This window comes from Lytechinus variegatus, chromosome 5 (genome assembly GCF_018143015.1).
Source record: "Lytechinus variegatus isolate NC3 chromosome 5, Lvar_3.0, whole genome shotgun sequence".
In the NCBI taxonomy this organism is placed as follows: Eukaryota; Metazoa; Echinodermata; class Echinoidea; order Temnopleuroida; family Toxopneustidae; genus Lytechinus; species Lytechinus variegatus.
The window spans coordinates 37361993-37386460 of NC_054744.1; the positions used below are offsets into that span (position 1 = coordinate 37361993).

At 35.6% G+C, this 24468-nt stretch overlaps 1 protein-coding gene across 1 annotated transcript in view; it reads left to right on the forward strand.

Annotated features, from left to right (window-relative positions):
• The first annotated feature begins 12701 nt into the window (after window positions 1-12701).
• The window catches only part of LOC121416066 (uncharacterized protein KIAA0825 homolog), a 31111-nt gene continuing 19344 nt past the window's right edge, over window positions 12702-24468 (forward strand). The window contains exons 1-6 of the mRNA XM_041609511.1: window positions 12702-12796; window positions 20476-20695; window positions 21797-21968; window positions 22533-22697; window positions 23200-23412; window positions 23848-24241. Coding sequence (XP_041465445.1) covers window positions 20574-20695; window positions 21797-21968; window positions 22533-22697; window positions 23200-23412; window positions 23848-24241 — 1066 coding nt within the window. The 5' untranslated portion in view covers window positions 12702-12796; window positions 20476-20573. The remainder of the gene's footprint in view (window positions 12797-20475; window positions 20696-21796; window positions 21969-22532; window positions 22698-23199; window positions 23413-23847; window positions 24242-24468) is intronic.

Sequence of the window (24468 nt, forward strand, 5' to 3'; positions counted from 1 at the left end):
TCCTTGTGAGATGTTGAAAGCGCGAATCGCAAGCTGAAACTATGTAACAAGACGTGAAGTGAGCATTCGGAGCATTTTTTGTAATCGTGAGAAAGATTCTTTCTAAAGAATTAATGCGAGGGCGAGCTGTAATTTGTTTATATACTGACCTGGGGCCCGTTGCATGAAACTTTTGGCGGAAATCAGACTAACCTTAGTTTTCAGTTTTTACCAGAGTTTTCTCAGGTAAAAAGTTTTATGCAACAGGCTTCAGAAAGTAATCTTTTAAGGACTGCATTTAGTGACTCATGAATAGAATATATATCTCACGAACTAAATAATGAGAGCGCGAACCACAAGCTTAAAATTTGTGATATTCCAACCTGAAAACTGGACATTTCATACTTCTTTTTTGTAACCAGGAATAGAATGAGTTCCTCAATAAACAATACTTGATGCGAGCGAGAAACGTGTGCCAAATTTTTCCGATTTTCCAACCTGAAAACTGGACATTCTAAGCATTCTTGTAAAAAAAAAAATAGCTGGGAGAATAGTTTTCAGAACTGAAGTGGCTTCCCTGGGTAAATGATATCTATATCAATATTATCATTCTAGGCCCACATGAAATTTCCAAAAGTTTGAGCACGTGATTCGCTCGCAACATCTCACAAGGATGCCCTTTTAACAGTATTGACCAAAAAGGTGAATTTTACATCTTCAGATTTGACTTTTCCCCCAAACCGCTTGCTCTCTACGCTCGCAGAAATGAAACGTAAATATATAACTTTAGTGATCACTTAAAAAATTGTGCTCAATTTAGTTACTACAAAACACACAACCTCTTTACACAGATGATAATCTAATGGTGAAAATATCCGTTTGCACCAAATTGCCCCTATTGGCCCCTTTTTTTTTTTGCTTTGCCCCCCCCCAAAAAAAAAATTCGTTCCGCCGCCATTGGCTAAAACACGCATCGTCTTCATGGCTAACTGCAAAAAGTTCTTAAAATGTCCCCTTTAGATCAGGTCAGAGCTTATATATTTAAAAATTCTCTTCGCGCTTCTTGCTAGCAGTTATTATCTAATTTTAGTTACATAGGCATCTCGCTTTGAAGATCACAAACATATTGCCCATCATATTAACAAAAATATATAGCTCGCGCTCGCATTATTTAAAAAGGGTTTATCATGTTATTACATATTTACTTTATTTTATAAGGATAAAGCTAATTATTGACTGTTAGGACTACCCTTTCAAAGAAACAAACAAAAATCAACTTTAAACTGCCGATCAAGGAAAATATGGTTTAAAAAAAATTGCCCCCCCCCCCTCTATTTGACGAAAGTTGGATCCACCGGGAGGGAGGCAGGGGGCATCAAAAATGGAATAAAAAACAGGGGAATTAATATTTTCCAAAATGGGAAAGTTCCTTTTTCAAAAATAAATATGCCGTTTTCATGTTTTTTTCGAAATAAAATACTCTTTTTAAAGTATACAAGTTAAGTTAAGTTTTCAGGCAGGAATATTGAAAAATTTCAGCTTGCGCTTCGCACTCTCATTCGATTGGTAAATATTCATCCTAAAGAGGTCACTAAATGCTTTCTTTAACATGTTTCTTTTCTGGTCAGTATGTTTAAGCTCGCGTTTTGCGCTCGTGTTAATTCTTTAGTTAGATGCACATCTTTTTTAATGACAGCAGAAATCTGCTCGGATTTTTAAAAACTAATTTTCATTTTTTATTGAAATAAGCTAAAGTTTAGCTTGTGATTCACGCTCGCAACACCTCGCAATAATGCCATTTTAATAATTGACCACAAAAAACGTTATACAATTTCACCTTTGAATTTGTTTTACCAAGCCGCTCGCTCATTATACTCTCTCCCGAAAAATAAAGCCTAAATATACAAATTTTGCCATAATAAGAAGTCACTTCAAAAAAGTTTTTCTCTTTTTAATCACTAACAAACACACAATGACTTCAAGCAGATGATAATCTTAAGGTGAAAATATCACCAAAGTGCCCATTTCGTTCGTTCGGCCGCCCTTGCCTTCCCATCCTCATATGATAATTAAACGGCAACAGTGTCCCCCGCGCCCCCCTCCCCTTGCCTCTGCTTTCCCCGTTTTAATTTTTCGGATTAACGAACCTTATTTTGTTTTCGGATTAACGAACCTTATTTTGTTTTCGGATTAACGAACCTTATTTTGTTTTCGGATTAACGAACCTTATTTCGTTTTCGGATTAACGAACCTTCGGAAAAACGAACCTTATTTCGTTTTCGGATTAACGAACCTTCGGAAAAACGAACCTTATTTCGTTTTCGGATCAACGAACCTTCGGAATAACGAACCTTTTTTCGTTTTCGGATTAACGAACCTTCGGAACAACGAACCTTATTTCGTTTTCGGATTAACGAACCTTCGGAACAACGAACCTTATTTCGTTTTCGGATTATCGAACCTTCGGAATAACGAATCGTCGGAATTACGCCACAAATGTTCGGATTAACGAACCCTCTTTCGTTTTCGGATTAACGAACATCGAGGTATAGGCAATTTACGTGTTTCGGAATTACGAACCTTCGGAATAAAGAACCTTCGGAATTACGAAGCTTCGGAATTACGAAGTGTAACCAATAATTATGTCCAGCACAATGGTACTATTTTTTAACAAAACCTTGTACAGTGTTCTGCAAGGCTCGGTTCTCGGACTAACTTTATTATTGATATAAATGACTTACCAATATAAGAGCATCAAAATATTAAAGATTATCGATTATTCCACTCAAATCAATATGAAATAGATTTAACTTAAATAAAAGACAATTTACAATTTGTTACTAGATAGTGCGATGCAAACAAAATAACAATTAGGCCTAACACAAAATTTTAAAAAATACATGGTGATAAACCCCGGTGAAGGAGGTGATTTTTACGGAGGGTTTAGGTCCATGGTTCAGTTGACCTGAACTTCGGGGTGCACCCTCGAGAAAGTTGACGCTGTGTACATTTACATGTATATTGGTATATTGATCTTTGCTCTGGAATGAACATGATCAAGAAAGTTACCCTATAGTACTTCGCAAGGAAGAAGGAATTATTTGTAGGAGTAGAAATACTATACCACAGTGTATAATTTTATATAATGCTTTTCTTAAGCCACACATATATCATTACGGACTTGAGGTCTGCATGGGGCTGTGCAAACCTGAAGAATATTTATAATTCAAAAGATGGCTGAAAGGGCAATCACCTTTAGCAAATATAGAACACATTCCAGTCCTTTGTCAAGAAACTTAATATCCTTGACATTTTTAAATTACATAAATTTCAGTCTGATATCAACGATTGTATACGACACTCTCATCTGTAATTATCTCCAGTATACTTCACACATAATTATGGAACATGACAGAATGAAAATAATAGTCTATTACTTCTGAGAGTGCATACAGAACACGGGAAAAGGTCAATCGCATTTTGTGGATATGAAATGTGGAATAATTTTATCAGAGAACATGAAATGTAAGATATCAATAAATACCTTTCAAAAAGCACTAAAGAAGAAACTAATGCAAGAATTCATTAATGAAAATGACTGAACAGTTTCTATCAGGGTGACCAGACGTCCCGTATTTCCCGGGATTGTCCCGTATTTTGCTTCTTTGTCCCGGCGTCCCGACAAACCCTTCCCGGGACGCCTATTTGTCCCGTATTTCAGAATATTGAACAAAATGTATTTAAAAGTGACGAATTTTCATCCAAATAACCAACATATGAAGAAGCAGAGACAACAATGAAATTGATGAATAAACTTATGCAAGTTCTGCGGTGATTTTCTTGCTAACCCCAATACATCGCAAACGAACTGGCCTCCTGCCATTGTGTGGCAGGCTACTATATCTAGGCATGTAGGATCGGAGCAGATTCTCTCCATCAAACATGCGAAAATAATCACAAAAAATGTACAAAATTTGTATAATGATATTTTGGGTTCTCAGATTACTGATTTGGAGATGTGATCGGAGGAACAAGTTCTTGAGTTTATAGATCTAGTTGTTTAAGCCTTCGTTTTGAGTCTTGTTGTGTATGATGCCGCGATGCTTCATCTAATTTTTAAATAAAAAGAAAATCACTTTGAAATTTTATTCATTTCTGAAACTTTTTTTTTTAGTTTTAAAAACATATTTGAAAAACACCAAATATCATCATGAATTTTTGTTAGATGATTGGATTTTATTGTTTGCTTGAAGTCTGAACTTTTTTCCTCTTTCTTACTTTTCTATCCTTCTTTCTTCATCCATCTACCCTTCCTGCTTGCCCGTTTTTATTCCATCTATCTTTCTTTCCTGATCCTTTCTCTCTCTCTCTGTTCATTTTTCTTTCTTTTCTTCTTTTTCTTACCTGTCTTTATCAAATTTCCTTTTTTATTTCCTTCATTCTTTCTCTCTTTTAATTTCCCCCCCTCCCTTCCTCTCCTTTTCTTTTAATTCTTTCTCTTCTTCCATTATGTTTTCATTCCTCCTCACTTCATTCTTTCTCCCTCTCTTTCCTCCTTTCATTCTTTATTTTATTTTCACTTCTAATTCTTTCCTTATTCTTTCTCTTCCTCTCTTAATTCCTTCCCTCCTCACTTACTGTTTTCATTCTTTCTTAATTGTTCGTTTCTTTCAAAGAATGAAGGAAACATTTTTCTTTCCTTCATTTTTTCTTTCCTCCTCCTTTTTCTTACTTTCTTTTTTTCTCTCCTTTATTTTGTCTTTCACACATGCATGTATTCTTCTTCCATTCCTTTCTTTTTCTTTCTTTCGGTATTCCATTCAAAGAATGACTGAAACTTTTTTCGCTTTTTATTCTTTCTTTCATCGTTTTATTCTAACTTTCTTTTATTCTTTTTCCCCTTCATTTTTCCCTTCATTTTTTCTTTCTTTCTTCTCAATTCATCTTTTTTCTTTCGTCTTTTCTTTCTCTCCTTCATTCTTTCGTTCACCCTCCCTTTCAATTCATAATAATTTTTCACAGGTGTAACACTGTGTAATCTTCTTTGTTGATCTTTTTTGTCGATTGTCCCGTATTTCATTTTGTGAAATCTGGTCACCCTAGGTTTCTATAGTCATGTAAAAATGCAAATACGTTCTGTTTTGTTTTTATTTACTATTATAGATTTACCATGTATTACTGCAAAGGGTGCCACACCCTAGTCAGCTTTCGCTATCTTGTGGTCCCCTTTTGCTAAAGATATTATCTTCTCTTTTCAAGTGCAGTCTTTCTTTCTTTCTCTGCCGACAATCGAACCCGGGCCCCCAGCTTTGAATGCCGGTGTCTTAACCACTAAACCACAGAGACGGGTTAGTGGCTAGGGCGACCCCGATCCGATTGACCGTCAGATAGACAGATTTTCGACACTCCCAATTATAATTTCCTTTGTCGGGTGTAGGTGGGTTTTGAACAATTGAGCCTCTCTGATCAGGCTCTCCCTTTCTTTCTTTCTTTCTTTCTTTCATTTTATTTTTTTTCTCTCTTTCTTAACTCTTTTTTTTTTTACCCCTATCCTCTATTTTGCCAACTGGTAAGTGAATTTTTTTAAAAATTAATTAATCAATTGATTGATTGATTGATTAATTAAGTAATTGATTAATTAATTAATTAATTAATTTATTTATTCATTATTTATTTACTTAATTTATTTATTAATTTATCATCATTATTATTTTTTTTTTTTTTGGGGGGGGAATTTGTCACACCCCATACCCCTTCCCCCCTGTATATACGACCCTGCATATCAATTTGTTTGCGCTCCTTTTTGCAGTGCGTAGCGTGTTAAATTATTTCCCTATGGAGAATAATAGAAAATACGCCGTTTTTGAGGGATTTCCTAAGATATCTCCCAAACGCGTCAACAAGGTGATCTATCAAAACAGAATAGAATAGAGCAGATTCTCACCTTGACTATGATATGATTTTCAATTAATTTTAGTCAAATTAAGTTCTGTCACTTTTGAGGTTTTTGGAACCTTTCTTGATGATTTTGGAAATCCATTTGTACATGAGCCAATGGGCAAGTGCGGGAAACGAAACGTTTGGTGCAACTTCACATTGTTGTAAAAAAATATATACGTCACAATAGACCCTATTAAAAAAAAGACATTTTGCAGAAAATGCTGTAGATTGCGAATACCTAAGAATGATTTTGATTGGATAAAAAAACCTCTGTCACTTTTCACATTTGCAAAAGCTTTTGCAATAATTGGTCACTATAGTTTGGCGGGTTCAGCTGATGGCATTGTGTGTACACAGCTAGTACACACGCATAGCTAGGCAACGCAGCGCGTCAAGAATTTTGCACGTTTTCATTATTCGTACAGCGACGACTTGAGTGTATGTTGGATAGGACCGTACCATTTTTGACCGGGGGGTGTGCCAATGAATGCAAGTGATCAAGAAGAGTTACAAAACTGAAGGGAGTGAGAAAACAAGGAAAGTGAGAGGGAAATTTATGAAAACAAGTAATGCGAGGAAAAAATGACAAGAAAAGGAGAGAAAGGAGAAGAAGTGAAAACACGCAGCTGAGTGCGCTCACGATATGTAAGTTGAACACCCCCGCGCCGCAATGTAGCAGCCCGCCACTATACACGTAGACTGCCTGCACGATGCGAAGACAGCGGCGCGTATTATTAGTGACTGTGCGTTAACGTCCCATTTCTATGCCTTATAAGAGGAGCGTTTTTTGTACACAACAAATTGATATGCATTGGGTAGTCCTAATCTAATTAGCTTTATTCTTATGAAGTAAAATAAATATGTAATAATGTTATAGGCCTAACATAAGCCTTTTTTTTTAAATAATGCGAGCGCGAAGCACGAGCTCTACTTTTTGTTGAAAATATATTTTTTTTCTTTCACCCTTAACAGGTGCATTTATTTTCCAACAAAAATCTCACATTCGGTTACAAAGCCATATAACATTTTACAAATACAGGTTCAACGTTTCAGGCAAATTGTACATTTTTCGTTTTCCCTTTTTCACAAGAGCATTATTGTTATCAATTCTTATTTTAAGTTCCTTCAAAAAAATAAACCACAATCTTTTCTTCCTTTGATCTGTTCCCTTTTCGTTCCTCAGAATCAACATTTTGTATATGCTCCAGAAAGCAATAGACATGATATCATCAATACTTTTTTCTTGATAATTTTTCAACAAAGTATTAATGTCAAAGCAAAGTTCTACGTTATAAACATTCTTAACCATCATAAACAGATTATCGAAAAAAGGAATGTTCATTTTGCATTTCAACAAAACATGAAGTAAGTCTTCTGTGCAATTACAAGCTTCACACTTGTCAGAATTGCTAAGCTGCCATAAAAACAACATCCTTCTAGTAGGGATCAAGTTATACAGCATTTTGAAATTAAACTGTTTCAATTTGTTTTCTTTTGTATTTTCTAGATTTCTTTGAAAGATATTTTTCCAATTTATGTAATCATCAGTTAAGTTTGTCCAGTATGATGGACCAACACTACTTCTTTCATATGTTAATAGGATATGATAAAACAATTTACTGGAACAAAACTTCATTTCTTTTTCTTTTTGACGCACTGGTATTTTGGGAATTTCTAACAAACTAGTTTCCTTTATATTATTCATCCAAACTTTCGGTACTGCCTTTTGTAATTTGGAATAATCAAATAGGACTCTCGCCTTTGTTTTTTCAGCATGAAAGTTTTCTTTCAATTTTGAAAGAGATATAAATTTACCTTCAATACAAATATCTTTCAAAAAAATATATTACTTGAGTACCAATCTTTGTAGAAAAGTGGCTGATTATCATGAACGATATATTTGTTGTACCATAAAATCTGATTATTTGAATGAATATCGTCCTTTTTGATATTTCCTTTAAAATATGACCACGCTTTTATCATTTCTACATAAAACCATGGCAATTTGTTAACAAAACATTTTTCTATCATGTATTGATCAATAGTACAATTTAGAAGGAGTTTGAGACCTCCAAGTGTTTGAAAGTATATTAATGCAAAATCCTTCCAATATCCATGTGTGTCATCAACTATTCTAGCCAACCATTTCAATCTAAAACTCTGTATCAGTTTCTGAATATCAATCATTCGTACGCCACCATCCTCGTAATCTCTGACAATCATTGCTCTTTTCACTTTGTCAACTTTTGATTTCCACAAAAATTGATAAATTATCTTTTCTAATTTCTTAACAACATAACTGGGTACTGAGCAAAACATTATCAGGTGAACTATTTGACTAACAAGTAATGTCTTAATTATAAGGACTCTACCGACAATTGTAAGATTTCTCCTCCTCCAATTATCTACGATTCTCTGTATCTTTTGTAGCTTTGTTTCCCAATTCAGTTTGACAACCAAGTCTAAATCATTATCTATGTGAACACCCAAGTATTTAATACAGCCATTTGTCCAATGTAACCCAAAATTTTCAAAGTTCCAATAATTCTTTGTGGAGCCTAACCATTTCAGTATTGTTTTATCTTTATTAACCACTGGGCCAGCAACATTTCCAAATTGATCTAATTCTTCCAAAATGTATTTCATGGAAGACTTTTCTCTGAAAAACACAGACGTATCGTCTGCATATTGCAAGATTTTTAATTCTTTTGTCTCACTGTTGTTTCCAAACAAAAAACCTTTAATTTTATCATTTTTTCTAATTCTGTCTGCTAAAATTTCTACCACTAAAATAAACAACATGGCCGACAGAGGGCAGCCTTGTCTAATGCCTCTACAAATCTGAAATGTTTTTGTTCTCCAACCATTAATTAGTACTGAACTCTCTACTTTTTCATACATTAGTTTAATCCAACAACGAAAGTCTTCACCGAAATTGAAATTGAGCAAACAATATTCAATAAAATCAAATTCAACGGTATCGAATGCCTTTCGAAAATCAACCAGCATTAATGCCCCTTCTAAGTTTTGCTTTTTCATGTATTCAAAAACATCTTGTGTGAGTCTAATATTAAAACCACTCATTCTGTTTTTGATATAACCAACCTGATTTTCATGTACAATTTTTGGAATCACTTTATGTAACCTATTTGCCAAGGCAGAGGCCATTATTTTATAGTCATAATTCAGCAGAGTTATTGGCCTCCAGTTATTTAAGTCTTCCAACTCTCCTTTTTTGTGAATTAACGTAATAACTCCTAAACGTTGAGTTTTTGACATGATTTTATTACTGAAATTTTCATTTAGTGCATTAACAAACATAAACTCAATATCATTCCAGAATTCTTGGTAGAACTCTATGGATAAACCGTCTCCTCCCGGAGCCTTATTTCTGCTCATTTTAAAAGCAGCTTTTCGACATTCTGAATAAGTTAACAGTCCTTCACAATTTTGTTTCTCTTTTTCATCTAACTTATTTACTAAAGAACTTTTAAAATATCTTTCTACCTCTTCTTTCTGTACCATTTTACTAGCATATAACTTTTCATAAAAGGAAACAACCTCATTTAGTAGCTCAATTCTTTTCGTGATAATCCTGTTACCTTTTCGTAGTCTAGTAATATTTTTTTTCTGAGCATTTTTCTTTTCTAAGCTCATAAAATATTTTGTATTCCTTTCACCTTTCTCCAGCCATTTGACTCGAGAACGTATACTTGCTCCTTTACATTCTCTTTTATACAAATTATCTAATTCACCCTGAATTCGTAAATACTCTTTTTTAGTCTCATCATCAACATAATTTTGTTCATCCAGTTTCTTAGTTAAGTTTACCATACTTTCTTCTAACCTTCTCTTTAATTTGTTAGATTTACATTTTTTTCCAACACAGTATGTTTGCGTAAATTCACGACATTTAATCTTTGTAAGTTCCCATCTTTCACAGAAACTAAGATTCATCCTTTCGATGTTTTTAATAATGTGTCTTACTTGATTTTTATAACAGTCATCTTTAAGGATGTTTGTATTTAATTTCCAATATCCTGGACCTTTCTCTAGCTTACCTGTCAAAACCTTTAAAAAGATGGCATTATGATCACAACGTACAGATGGACGTATGTCACACATCATTATTTTTGACTTAAAGTTCTCATTTACCATCCAATAATCAAGGCGGGATGCCACATCTAAAGACACGTTTCTCCATGTAAACTGTTGTTTTTTAGGATTTAAATACCTCCATATATCGCATAAATCGAGACGCTTAATAAAAATCTTTAAATTTCGTGGCGTCTTATAATAAGCGTTCGGGGTTCTTTTCACGTCTTTGTTTGGACAAAGAGTAGAGTTAAAATCGCCCCCTATTATCACATCGTGATGTGGAAGTCTATTTGATTCTATCCATACATATAATTTTTTAAAGAATCTATCTCTGTGTTTCTTTTCTGTTGGTGCATAAATATTTACAATGCATACATTACAATTGTTTATTTTAGCATTCAACATAATCATCCGTCCTTCTTGACCCTGAATAATATTGTTGACAACAATTGGTAAATCGTTTGATATAAGAAAGGCAACTCCTCTAGCGTGATTTGACCCATTACAACAAAAAAATTGACCCCTCCATTCGTTTCGAATAATTTTCAAAATATCATCTGTCCAATAAGTTTCTTGTAGTAACAGTATATCCGTTTTTTGTTGCTTGCTCCATGAAAGGATGGCGTCTCTTTTCTCTTTGTTTCTGATACCTCTAACATTCAAACTAACCAAGTTGCAGCATTTGTTTTTTATTCCGGTCATAAATCTATTTACACTATGTACACTTTGCACTGATTAGAAGCAGGCAGTAAATACTGTCTATTTCTTTTTTGCAGCTTTGCTTTTGTTTTTTTGTTTACGTTTAGCACTGGCGAACTTCTTCCCATCTTCAGGGAGTTTCGGTGAATCTGCCGACATATCAGAGTACTCTTCTTCACCTTTTGTTGAAAATATGATGGGCAATATGTTTGTGCATGATCCCCGGTTGTGATCTTCAAAACAAGATGGCTATGTAACTAGATGGCTGCGAGCAAGAAGTGCGAGCAGAAATTTTAATTATAAACTCTGAACTGATCTAAAAGGGACATGTTAAGTAATTTTTGCAGTTAGTCATGAAGACGATGTATGTTTAACCAAGGGCGGTGGAACGTATTTTCCTTTGGGGGGAGCCAAAAAGGTGCACTTATATGCCAAAACGGGCATTTTGGTGCAAACGGATATTTTCACCATGAGATTATCATCTGTGTAAAGTTGTGTGTTTTGTAGTAATTAAGTTGAGCAAAGTTTTTTTTAAAATTGATTTTTGATTGATAAGATATATATTTAGGTTTTCAGTTTTTCGCGAGCAAGCGTAGCAAGCAAGTGGTTCGGAAAAAAATCTAATCTGAAGTCTACTAGACCTTTGCAGGAATGGTAATCCTTACTAAGTAAACAACCGCACACTCTAAATTTTGACTTTTTCCCATTTTGAAAGATTTCTGCCTAAATGAGACAGAAAATCGTGTACAACTCTTGAACGCACACACAGGTCACGGAGTGACCCTGAGTGCAAACAGCTGACTGTGTTACAACTTAGGGGTGATACATTTTCTAAATAGGGGTGATCAAACTCACTGGAGGGACTTTAATTCACTTATAACAAAGAAATGTGTACTACAGTACTCCTGTTGAATGCTCTGATGAAAATTATATGAGTTTCACATTCATTTAAACGGGAGGACAAGATTATTGTATATATCGAGTGCATTATGCATAAATCATACTACCATTGCGACCCCTGCCCGGCCGATGGTTCAGGCATGACGATCCTGAGTGACGTCACCGATAGAGACCTCAATGCCAGGAGAGCCTATTCGACAACTAACTTCATCTAAAAAACACGTATTGATCTAACATCCAATGGGGTAATGGCTTTCATTTTCGTGAAATATACACTCCATTCTTCAATAAATCTTTCACCCCGTCGTTAACTGCCCGTTCATTCTCGAGCAATGGGGGAATGAATACAGAGTGTCTCAAAGTTTGTGTGAAAAAAGGTGCATTTTCCATAGAACTTCTGCCAAAAAGCAATGCGTAAGGGAAAGATTAGCCCCAAAACACGAATAGATGAGTTAATCAAATGGAATGAATCATAAAAATCAGTGAAATATAGTTTCTCCTGTACTCATTACTGAATACCCCGACTTGAGACGATTAATTTTTCCCCCTCTCCATCAACTTTTAAGAAAAAGGGTGCATATTTTCATAAAAATATAATGTGTTATATCGACGGACGCCCGTGCGTACGAGCAGGAGGAAGCCAAATGTCTCGTATTTTTCATAATGGGATGGTTCGGGAAATAAACTTTTTATATTCCAGGAAATTTCGGGAAATCCGAAAATTACAATTAAACTTAGAAACTTTCAATATTGATGATATTCAGGTTACATTTTGATAATGTTTTACAGCCAAACGTAGCTCAAAATTTTCCGCTCGCGCCCCGCCCTGATCGCATTTGTAATTTTGTTCCTATTTTTTAAAGAGGGCTTAATTGAACAAAAAAAATGCTAAAATCCTTGATTTTGGCCACCTAGGCCGAATTTAGGCTCGCTGCATTATTGCCCGATTTTTGTTTAAAATCAAATTTGAAAATTCCAGGAAATATCTATGAATTTCAGGAAATTTGGGATTCAGTTTCGGGAAATATATTTTTGAACTGTGGAAACACAGCTAGAGCTAGATGACGTCATTCCCATACTACAGCCAGCTAGCTACGGAAAAACAGTTCAGAAAAAACAGTTGTCATCTCACAGTTAATTAAGGTCTTTAATAGTGGTAAAACCCCATCTTAGAAATTGGGTGAGTTGATTGTTATAATTATAGTAAGGCTTAAATCCAGCACTGTCTTGCTGTTAGTTATGACACATTTTTTTCAATTAAAAACAATTGGCATTTAATTGGCGATCCGGTGCAGTGTAACGTTTAACTGTAGTGTTACGGTCCCATACGCTTCAATTTGTGTTGAGCGCCGAGTGCAATGTTTATGAAAATGAAATGAACACAAATTGTGCACCGAGACTTAGGGGGAGGGGGGGGGGGGGTCTGAGTTCCTGAAATTGAAATGAAGGCTTAATGTATATTTTATTAATATTCCACATGAGTTTTTAAGATGGGAGATTTCAACTTATAAATCGGGGCCTACTGTAGCTGTATGCACTCTAGGCGACACCGCAATACTTACCCGTGTTAAGAAACTGGGACTCCACTCACGCGCATTTGGGCCGCCCTAGCTTAGAACTAAGCTTTCTTTCCGTAAAAAAAAATTATTCTTATGATTAAATAAATATTAATTAATACATGAATACTGTTAAATCGGTACTCACCGGTTCTCTTCTTGAATTTTCTGCCAATTTCCCACGCTGCTGGCTGCAATTCCGCGGTAAATTTCGTCGCCATAGAGAGCTGTTCATGCAACGTTATTTATAAATGGAGCGCCCTTTACGAGAGTTGTTAATGCCGCGGAGAAATCGTTAGGCATTTTGGCCTGTGTTCAAGGCGTAGCTGTTCTATTTTTTTTTATAAAATTATGTGTGAGATCGAAATCTCAGCGAGTAAACACTCTTCCAATATGGAAGAGTGTATACTCGCTGTGATATGATCCCGATAGGGAGGCGCAACACCCCCACCCACATGGGCGCAAACCCCAGGGCCGGGGGACATGTCCCCTCACCCAAAATAGTAGGGGGCACATTATGAAATGTCCCCCTACTATTTTTGGTCATGTCGTTCAAATTCGAAATGTATTTTGGAAGAGACGATCTTACTTTTGGCATGCCCCCTTTTTTTTGCTTGTTTGCTTGTCAAATTTCTTTTGGTCAAGATGACCTTCTTTAGAGGGTGATAAACCTTCTTTTTTTGTTTGTTTTTTGCTTGTCAAATTTTCCAGCCCCTGGTCCCCCTACCTTTGGGGAGAGATTTCCGCCCTTGCAAGTAGACATATACTCTTGATATTGTTTGCGAATCTGCACGGGCGTCGATCGAGGGCTGGGGATGAGGAAAAGCGGTGAGACGAGAAAAAAAATAGAACTTAGAAGGGGAAAGGCGACAGAAAAAAAGTGAACGAAAGAAAAATTAATGGAAAATAAAAGGGAAGAGTAAATAGGGAGAAATGTGATGGGTAAAATAAATTATGGGAAAAGAGGACAGAAAAAAAGTGAACGAAAGAAAAATTAATGGAAAATAAAAGGGAGGAGAAAATAGGAGAAATGTGATGGGTAAACAAAATTATGGGGAAAGATTCTGGACGCACTATTCATGTTTTATCATGAAAAGGATAAGTTATTTATCCGCGAGCAGACACTTTTTGATATTGTGATCTGAAACTGGATAATGATTTAAATAGAGAACAATCTGCGTATCTGAATTAACGTGTGTTTTAGATTTCGACCTAGAATTTGGGTATTCTAAGTAACTTTCTTATCATGAAAATCAATAAAGAGAGCGCAAAGCGCGAGCTAAAAATATATGATATAACAAAGGGTGAATTTAAGCTCTGTAATGCAAACACTTTGTGGGAAAATTGTGAATTGTGATGGATCACAGTTAAAAAAGAGCTGATGTATTTTATTTTTATTACTTTGAGTTTTTACATAGGACCGGAACATGCTATGAGGGCATTATGTCATCATATGAAATTGATGACCATCTTCCTATTTCTCTCGCATGGGAGCGCGAAATGTGTTAATTTTATGGCCTGAAAACTGGACATTTAAAGCACTTTGTAATTATGCATAAGAGGCATTATATATCTATCAATGCGAGCAGAAATCGCGAGTCGAAGTTTTTGATAAACTGTCATCAAATTAGTTTGATTTAGAATTAATATTGGGATATACATAACCGACTAATCCAAATGCTATAGCGTGCGGCGCTAGCTGATACGTTTTAACAATCTGACCTGAATAGGGAACTTTTTGAGAACTTTATGGAATACAGGAAAATAATACGTACCTGAAAATTGAAATTTTGCGAGCGCGCAGCGCAAGCAGAAAATGATAATGTTCAGATGATATCACAGACATTTTTACAGAGCACTTTTTAAAAATCAATTTGTAAATGAAACAAAATAATGAAAGTTCAATTTCCCAGCTGAAATATGTTTTGTATAATGACTTCAAAGTTTGATTTTTCAAGCTCCATATTGAGCAAGATATGCAAATACCCTAAAAGACAATAAGGCGCGAAGCGCGAGCGAAAATTTTTTATCCTAACAAATAGATTTAAAAAAAAATTATTTTCAGAGTCTTCCCCTAATGTTATTTCATTTAATCATGTTCCTCCTCTTATGTTTGCCTTTCTTCTTTTTTCCTCTCTTTTCCCTTCCTTTTCTTTTTTCCTTTCTTTTTTTTTCTTTTTTTGCTCCGCCAATAGGGGGGCCCGGGCCCCTCGGCCCCCCTGGATCCGCCTATGTTAGCGGTTGTAGGTATAAATCGCGCTCTAACGCTCTAAAACTGTGTTCTTTATCAAAAAGCTGTCTTTCATATTCATTTTGTTCGCAAAAGAATATAAAGTTAATTTCAATCATTGTATATAGTTATCCTGTTTATGATAAAAATACTTAGAAATTGGGTTAGGTTAGGGTTATCAAATTATCAGGGCAGAAAATATATATTTTTTTCTCATTTTGCGCGTCGAGCTGGCACTATTTGATCTGTGTTATTATGTTTTTGATGACATTCATTGTATTCACAACAATAATTATTAAACATTGCGCACGCGCCGTGCGCCGCATGAATTATGTAGATCAGGTGAATAACTTACCGCTACACACGAGCAGTTGCTCTATATATTCTATGTAATATAATATATAGAGCAACTGCCCATTTTTAATGGTCCATAATATACCCACTTTCTTCTTTTTTGGAACGAGTATGAATTTATCTACTGATATACTCAATGTACAATAAAAGTCATTATCATGTATTTCTTGGCATTTCATTTACTTTTTTTACCATAATTATATCACACAGCTGTTCGCATAGGCCTACGCCGTCACAAATAACAAAACAAAATCTCACTTTTTTTCTTTTTTGGTGGGGGATAGATTTTCCATACGCATACGTACAATTTTTCAAATTATTTTTTTCTGCTATTTTCATAATAAACTTTAAATGATTTCGCCTTTGCACTATTATTTTTTTAAAGACAAAATTACATCATCATCATATCATCGTCACCAACTTCATTCTCATCTTTATCACCACTACCACCATCATTATTATCATCATCATCATCATCACCGCCACCATCACCACCACTATCATCTTCACCAAGATAAATCCTGCTTTTTTTTCCTTCCTATTTTCCTCTTTTTAGAGGGCACACCACCACGCCCCCTTACTGGATATCCGCCTCTAACGTTTGTTGTTGTATATAAGTTGGCGGATGCCTCATGAAATGAAATAATATAAAATAAGGAAAGGGAAACTAATTAGAAAAAGGACTGAGGAGAAGAAAAAAGAAAGCCAAACAAACAAGAAAAAACAATATCAAAATTTTGTTGTAAAGTCTTCTACGTCAGTTTAATAATTATGTTTTCAATGAAATGAGAACATAAAAAAATGAAACAAGTAAGATGGGCTATACATCGTAGCAAAGAAATAGAGGGAAGCTCCGAGACAATAAAAAGGGTGAGAAAAAGAAAAGACTTTGAAATACTCACAACACGAGCATAATAAAAAAAATTGGAATAAGCAAGGACAAGTAGCTGAGGGACACCCCCCCCCCCTCTCTCTCTAGTTATTTATGTATCAAACTCGCATACACAAGAATTTCTTACTAATCAAAATATTGCGAGCAAAAAGCACGAGCTGACATTTTTTTAAATATTCAAAACTGATAGAGAGACACATTGTAAACAATTCATGAATCATAATAATTATACAACTAGCTTACCAATCGAATCATTCGATTGCGACAAATGATCTGAGAATTAATGCTTTTAGGAATTCATTAAATTAAAGCAAAGTATCTCAACATTAAAATAATTAAGGCGGGCGCAAGGTATCAGCTACTACACCGATAATTTTTTTTTTGACATTTGAAGTATTTTCGGTAATCATGAAAAAGATCGGATATTTCATGAAAGCTCAAATCCCGAAGAGCGGAATATTTTTATTAATTGACTTTTTAAAAAAATGTTCTAAGCCCCATTTAATATTTGATTATAAGTCGATGCATTAAAAGCTGAAAAAATAAAGTATTTTGTGTTCCTCTATCATAATTGTCTTTCTCTTTAACCCTGGTTCTTTTTTTCTGGGGGGAAGCATTTTGGTTAAAAAAAGAGAAAAAAGATAATTGCTGGCTTGTGGACGCCCGGTGTGGACGGTGGTAGGGACACCCCCCCCCCCCCCGTAGTTACGCCAATATGGGACCAAATGATCCTAAATGTCCGAGGCGAAACTTGTGCAATCAAACGTTATTTCTGAATAAATTAAAGCTTGCGCTGTTCAACTTCAATCTCTTTCAGCTAAATTTGCGATGAACGCTGCGTTATGAAATATATAATTATCAACATCTGGCGAAAAGAATAACCGACCGATCACCTGACGAGAACGCGTAAACGTGATCTGCATATCAGGTCCGATCGAGAGTCAGAAGTGAAGGACAACTGCCAAGAAAATCAGGAAAAAGTCGTCAAAATGTAAGTTCCCCTTCATTTCTTTCAATTTTTTGTTACTTATTGAAGCACTAATGTATCATTAAAGCAAAATTTCAACAAAAGCCTCAAATTTAGCTAGTACTTTTGTTGAAATTACAATAAATTTAGATCCACATAAATCTCTAACCCAATTTTAGCACTGATGTCGCCTATGAGGTCCATACATGTAATGTTTGGACCTCATTGGTACTAGGAGTGGCTGTATGCACCGTCTTCAGAACTTAGTAGACAGCCATGACAGCTGGCAGCCGTCTTTCGAGGAGTTTTTTAACATTTTTAAAAAATTTCTCCTCGTACACAGACGGCTCGCTATCGTGCAGCCACCATTAGGGGACTTGCAATGCAAAATCCCCCCGTCGGGGCTCTTCAATTTTTGTCTTTAATGAATAAAAATTTTGAAAATTAACGCGACCAAAATGCAAATTAATATTCCCTCTTGGGCTTGGCATTAATTGCCCAAAAACGGAGAAAAATGAAGTTAAAAGGAACAAAAACAGTGACTTACCTCGGCTGTCGCGCAAATTCACTTCCCCGTTTTATCCGATCTTAAGTACATAAACATATGGCCATTTAGTCCCCAGTACAGAACTTCGGTCTCTGTATTTGATGAGTGAAGCCAACAAAGTTCAGCTGAGACCGAAGCTTTTGGTCTACATGTATGTATGATTAGGGAGACCGCATCTCATCACCACTTCATCAAACTGTCTGATTTTTTTTCAGATCTTGATTAAAATAGTGCAAAATAGAAATCTACCAAATTTCATGACATAGTAATCCATGAATCAGTTTTTGAGTAATAATCAAATGAATTTCCAATGAAATTCCACCAAATCTCCCCAAAAAACAACACACACAGCTGAAACACACGACCACACACAGAGTGCAGATATTTTGTGTGCAGTTTTGAATTGGGCTTTCTGTAGTAGTAGGGAAGGGTATTTTGAAAGCAATTCTGACACTTAATCCTAAAGGAAAGGTGAAAAATTAGTATTTCCTTTGGATTTGCCATTATTAGTACTACAAAAACCCTCTAGTTTACAAAAATATGGTACTTTTATTCATGCCACATCAAAATTATGGTAGTAACCAAATGTAAACTGAGTAGGCTATTTGGAGCATTTTATTCTCTTTAATTTGATACCAAAATCATTAAATTTGGATAACGGGATCGTATGTCAGAAATGCGTTGAACTTTGATTTTTTCCTCACAAAGGTGGGCAAAATGCATATTATAAAAATCCTACACCGAAACAAGCTTCAGAAGCTTAATTTCTTTTCATCCTAATTTCACTCCATATCTATCCTCTGGTTCACCTCAAAATTAGTTACTTAGAGCCAACATCAAATTCCTCACATGTATAAATTGCTGCTGATTTCAAAACATCGCATGCGCGAGGGTGGAGCAAGGGTTGGAGCACCCTCGCGCACACAGTGGCAGATTGTCCATACAGTGTAGACTGTTTACAACGGATAGACCATTTCCACACAGCGATTTGGAGACCACTGATTGGTCAATCGCACAGATCATGTCATGACATTCTCACAAAGTCACAATGATACTTGTAGGCATTTTACAGCAAGACCACATTTCCATATGACACAATGAAGTGAGGGATTATCCACGTCAAATGACCTTCAGGACTGTCATATCTTCTGTCAGAGATTATTATGGAAAGGGCGAGTCTTTAGGTCAAAGGTCTAAATTTGTTCATTATATATGCATATTGGTTTCTGCACGATATTGAGATCAATCATATTGAAGAATTTCTGATCGCGTTAAGCGAGGGCATCTCTGTCCTTTGGACACGTCAAATTTCTAATTTTTTTTCATCCATCTGGTAGAGCTACATGCGGGTCACCAAATTTCCACAAAGAATTTGGGAATTTTGACTAGAAAATTATTTATGTTAATTTATGCAAAATTTATTCATACACGTGTAAATAAAAAAAAAATGTTTTTTCTCCTTTGTTTGTTGATCAATTTCAATTTTGTTTGCTTTATATAATAGCTCTAGGTGGGGACGCAAAATATCAGCACAGAATTTTGAAACACATTAGATAATTGATGCATATTTTCAAAACTCACAAAAAATATTTATTTGTTGACTGATGTTAATTTTTTTTGTTCCATCTGAGAGCTACATTAGGTTCACCAAGGTTCTACACAGAATTTAGAAATTTTGACTCGAAAATTCTTTATGCTTAGTCATACGAAATTTATTCATAAATCATATAAAATGCTTAGATATTTCATTTCTTCATCAATTTATGTCACGAATATTATTCACTAGTGTCAACTGGGCTGAAATGAAAAATTGTGTTAAATTTCATTAAATGCTGGATGAGCTCCACAGCATTGATGTGCTACATGTAGTTTGTTTTCATCTAGTATGGAGTACATGTGCTTTACTATAACCGAGACGAAGCAGGCAGTTTATCAATGAAAGTGGAAAATAAATCAATTGAATTGAGTTGAGATTTGAATGGAATAAAAATGACCTTCTGATTATTACATGGAAAGCATCTTCAGAAAATGACATTCAAGTCCCATATGCTGACAATATTTCTAGGCATAAACTGAAATTGATCTTCAAGAGAAAGAAATGATTTTTTTCCTAATTTTCTTGGTGACTAAATCCAAACAATTTCAGGATAACATAATAGATGGCCATTTCGTGGATGTAAAGTCTATGAAAATGTAGTTTTCCTGTGACGTTTACACAACATTTTTAAAATCAAGAATATCAGGATGGCTGTTTTTCTATCCATTTGCAAAAATATTTACTTGCACTCTTCTCTTGTTTATGTTTTTTATCAGTGTCAGCTTATTGGGATTCATTTACAACATGAGGTGATCAGATACATCGTACACATCATCAAACACTGGAATAGAAGTTTTTAGGGATTTAATTCATCATGTCTCAGCAGTGTGTGCTTCCCTCACTGACGGCAATGTTCCAGTTTGGTATGCCGAGCATGGACAATCTGGAGATGGTCATAACAGATATTGATGAACAACTCAAGCAAAATGATAAGAAGTAAGATTTCATTTCATATCATGTGGCTACGCTGGGTAAATATGCCTCTATTATTATTATTATTATTATTATTATTATTATTATTTCACATCATCTATATACTACGTAACTCTATAGTAAATGGACACATCCGCATAATACAAGATCCCCCAAGGGCATGTTTTGTGTAAGTTGTCTAAGTTGACAAGCCATGTTGGATTTGGGGATTTAAACTTTGTTTTAGTTTTATGGAATGATCTCAAACGTAGGCTTATGAGTAGGGTTATTTAACTAGACTTCAGATGTACAGGAAATTGATGGATTCATAGGTTTGACAATCATAGCCAGAGTCTGCTTTGAAACCAGTTTAGAACTCTTCCTATATATTTGAAGCTCACATTATAGAAGATATTAAACAAACTATGAATCGAAAAGGAGGGGGAGGGGCAAGAAAATGAGAGGATGAAGGAAAGAAGATTAGGTTTTTACATTATAGCTGATTGACAATCCATCACTTCATAATCACTATAATTAAATTTTTCTTTTTGAATGAAATCTGTACACCCTGTAGCAGTTTAATTGAAGTGATGTTATAATGGTAGATGATCTAAAGTAGCTGTTGTCTTCCTAACCCCAGTAAAGCTTAAAAGCCTGGTCACACCGCCCAAGCATTGTTTGAACGGTCGTGGAGCGGTAGGGAGAGAATGTCGAATTTCGCTCACAAAATTGGGGAAAAATCGAAAACAAAAATCGAAAATGAAATAAAAACAATCGAAATCGAAAATGGTGAACGGTAGCGAGTGGTGATGATTTTTTTCTCTCCGCTCCACGACCGCTCCAACAACGCTCGGGCGGTGTGACCAGGCCTTTAATAACATGACACTTTGCTTCTATGATAGCTTATTCATTTAGCCATAGATCTTATGAAACTTTAAAACTGCTTCCAATTGGTTGCAAGCTTAAATGTAAATTTATCACCTAGGATGATTTTTGAAAGAAAAATCTACTATTACAACTTGGAGTAAGGAAGGATAACACTGAATGTTGGTGATTATTATTTAGATTAGAGTACATAAGCTGATCATTTGATAATATCTTTGAAACAATTTGCATCTGCTTCAGGATTGAAGAGACTCTGCAGAAGTTGGTGCAAGCAACAAACAGCCTTTCACTGGATAATAATTATACCAATATCAAGGATGCGATGGACAGTCTGATTCAAACACCAGTCCTTGAAGAATGTGCCTGCCTCACACCAGATACAGAAGATGTCAACAAGCTTCTTAAGGCAATTGTTAGTATGCCACGTTGGTTGGTTATCTATTGAGATGAGTTGGTTTATTCTCAGGAATTCACTTGTCTAATTAAAGAAAGAATTGAATCGAGTAATGGGATCAGAATGCAATATGTAGTAAGGTATTCAAGTATATCAGGCAAAAGATGCATGGGGACAAAGGATGATTCACCACCTAACTGTCAAAAAACAAGCAAATGGTAAATTTGAAAGTGCCCTTGTTAATCGCTACTTGGTTTAATACAAAGTGTTATTGGCAGGAATAGGGGAGCATTTCATGAAGCATTTTGTGAGTGATTTTTACTGACTAATTTGCTCTGAGCTAATCACAAGCAAGGATTTCAATAGCTTATAACATATCTCTTGACTATTTCTTCCATGAAATGCACTCCCCTCAAAGTAAGACAAATAGCCACCTGTCAGAAAACACAATAGTTTCTTCTGTTCCCCAACATTTTTTTTTTATGAATGATGATTATCTGTTGGTTGCAAACTAGTCTTGTAGATCCTAGAATCATTTTCAGCTAATCGCTAAATGCGTAACCTACTCTGTTGTCTTTTCAGCTTCAACATGCAGTAAACCATCCCAACTCTGAGGCAATCATCTTTGAACAGCTGCTTGGCTTAGCGTCACACGAAGGTCTTGGTCTCCCTATCCGTGCACCTAAACCATCCTATGTAGCTGCTTCTGCAGTGTCTATCAACACCATTGGTGATTCGCTTGAACAGGTATTTGTCAACTTTCCAGAGTCTATCTTGAATTGCCATGGGTTCTCACCTCCTTGACAAGTTTGTAGAAATGGGCATAGTATACATGACAGTTGTGTCAACAACAGTGTGACGAATTCTCGGGTTGTGTAAATGATTAAAGTGAGTGAACGAATATTGGTGCATACAGTAATGGAAAACTATTCCTAGTTGTCGGTTGACATTAGTTCATAGCTTTTATTCTAAAACATGTGTCTTTCTTAAGTCAATGTAGTGGAAATGAAATTCCAAAATGAGAAGATCTGCTTTTGAGCTCTGTCGTAGTTGATACCTTGTGTGATTGTGGTGCCCTTACCACAGATGAGGTGAACGGGTACCTGGCAGAATCAGTATCTTGAATGCACTAAATGCTAGAATCATCAGCTTGATCTAAGGTAGGCAAGTAGATATACAGTGCTATGTAAGTGATTGTGACTGAAAATTCTCGTCAAGAAAAATGTACACATCTCATTTTCTTGATTAGGAGAATGACTCGCTGTGGGAGGAGATCCGATCTCGCCTAAAGCGCTATTTTCTAGACAGACTGCATGCGATCAAGGTATCTGAACCAGGAGAATGGATTGGACCACTCTCAAAGGCCAAGCAGGTCCAACGTATTGAATCTCTACAGAGTCTGTGTATTCTGTACCCTATCAAGGAGGTCTGGAGTAGCTACCATGTCTTGGCATCAGATAAGGTAATGTGGTCGTAGTCCTATGCTGCATTCTGCATCATTAGTAGATGCTACAGTCTATGGCAGACTCTGAATCAGAGTTTTATAGGATTCCATTGTATTTGATTTTGAATCATCTGTTATACCTTGGTCGCATTTGTTCTAAGGCGGCCGTACGGCGAGTCGAAAACAGCCGTTTTAACATTTTTTTTGTACCAGCTATATATAGGTGGTTTGAATAAAAATGAATAAAATGTAATTGCAGAGAGGTTTACACAGCAACTACTTTTGTAATTCAGTGATTTGTGATACCTAGAAGTGGTTTTATTGCTGTCTCTTTATTACTAATCGAGGATTTCTCTTCTGTATGTGTGAAGCAATTCTGCTCTGTTTTTGGTATTTTTTTTCAGTCAACTCGTCTATCCTTATTTTTTCCATGTTCTCATCCGGTCTCTGTAGGTGGCAACATTCTTGAGAGAGAATCTGAGCACTTCAAACGTAGATGTTGCCGAGCCAAGACAGCCTGCAACACTAGCATCCATCGCGGACAAACTCCAGACACTGACCCCTCACTTCCATGTCATGTTGGAGGATGAGTGTGCCCTGTACCTTGCGGATGTCTTTGAAGGTGAGGTGAACTTCCTTCAGGCTGTCCAGGAGATCTATCTATCACAGCTTCAGGAAGAGGTGGCATCTATGATGGAGGAAGCCTGTGAAGGCATCAGGAGGGGAGGAGTCAAAGGAACATCATCGTCCAATGGCAGTGCAACAAAGAGCATTGGGGCCAGGGATTGGCTGAATGGAGGCCATGAACATGGGAAAGAGCAAACCAAGAAGAAATCCGTTGTTGATGGTAGAACCATTTCTTTTTACTTTTCTTACTTTATCTTCAAACAGTATTTGTAATTAATAGCAGTAAATTCCCTTTTCGCTATAAACTAGCTATGCATTTTATTTCTTATGGGAGATTTTAGAGAGATTTGACAATAATTGATGCATGTTGATGCTGAATTCAATGCAACACTAGGTTATAATAAAAAGAAATGATTTATTCAAAATAAGATATTTGTAACCATTTTT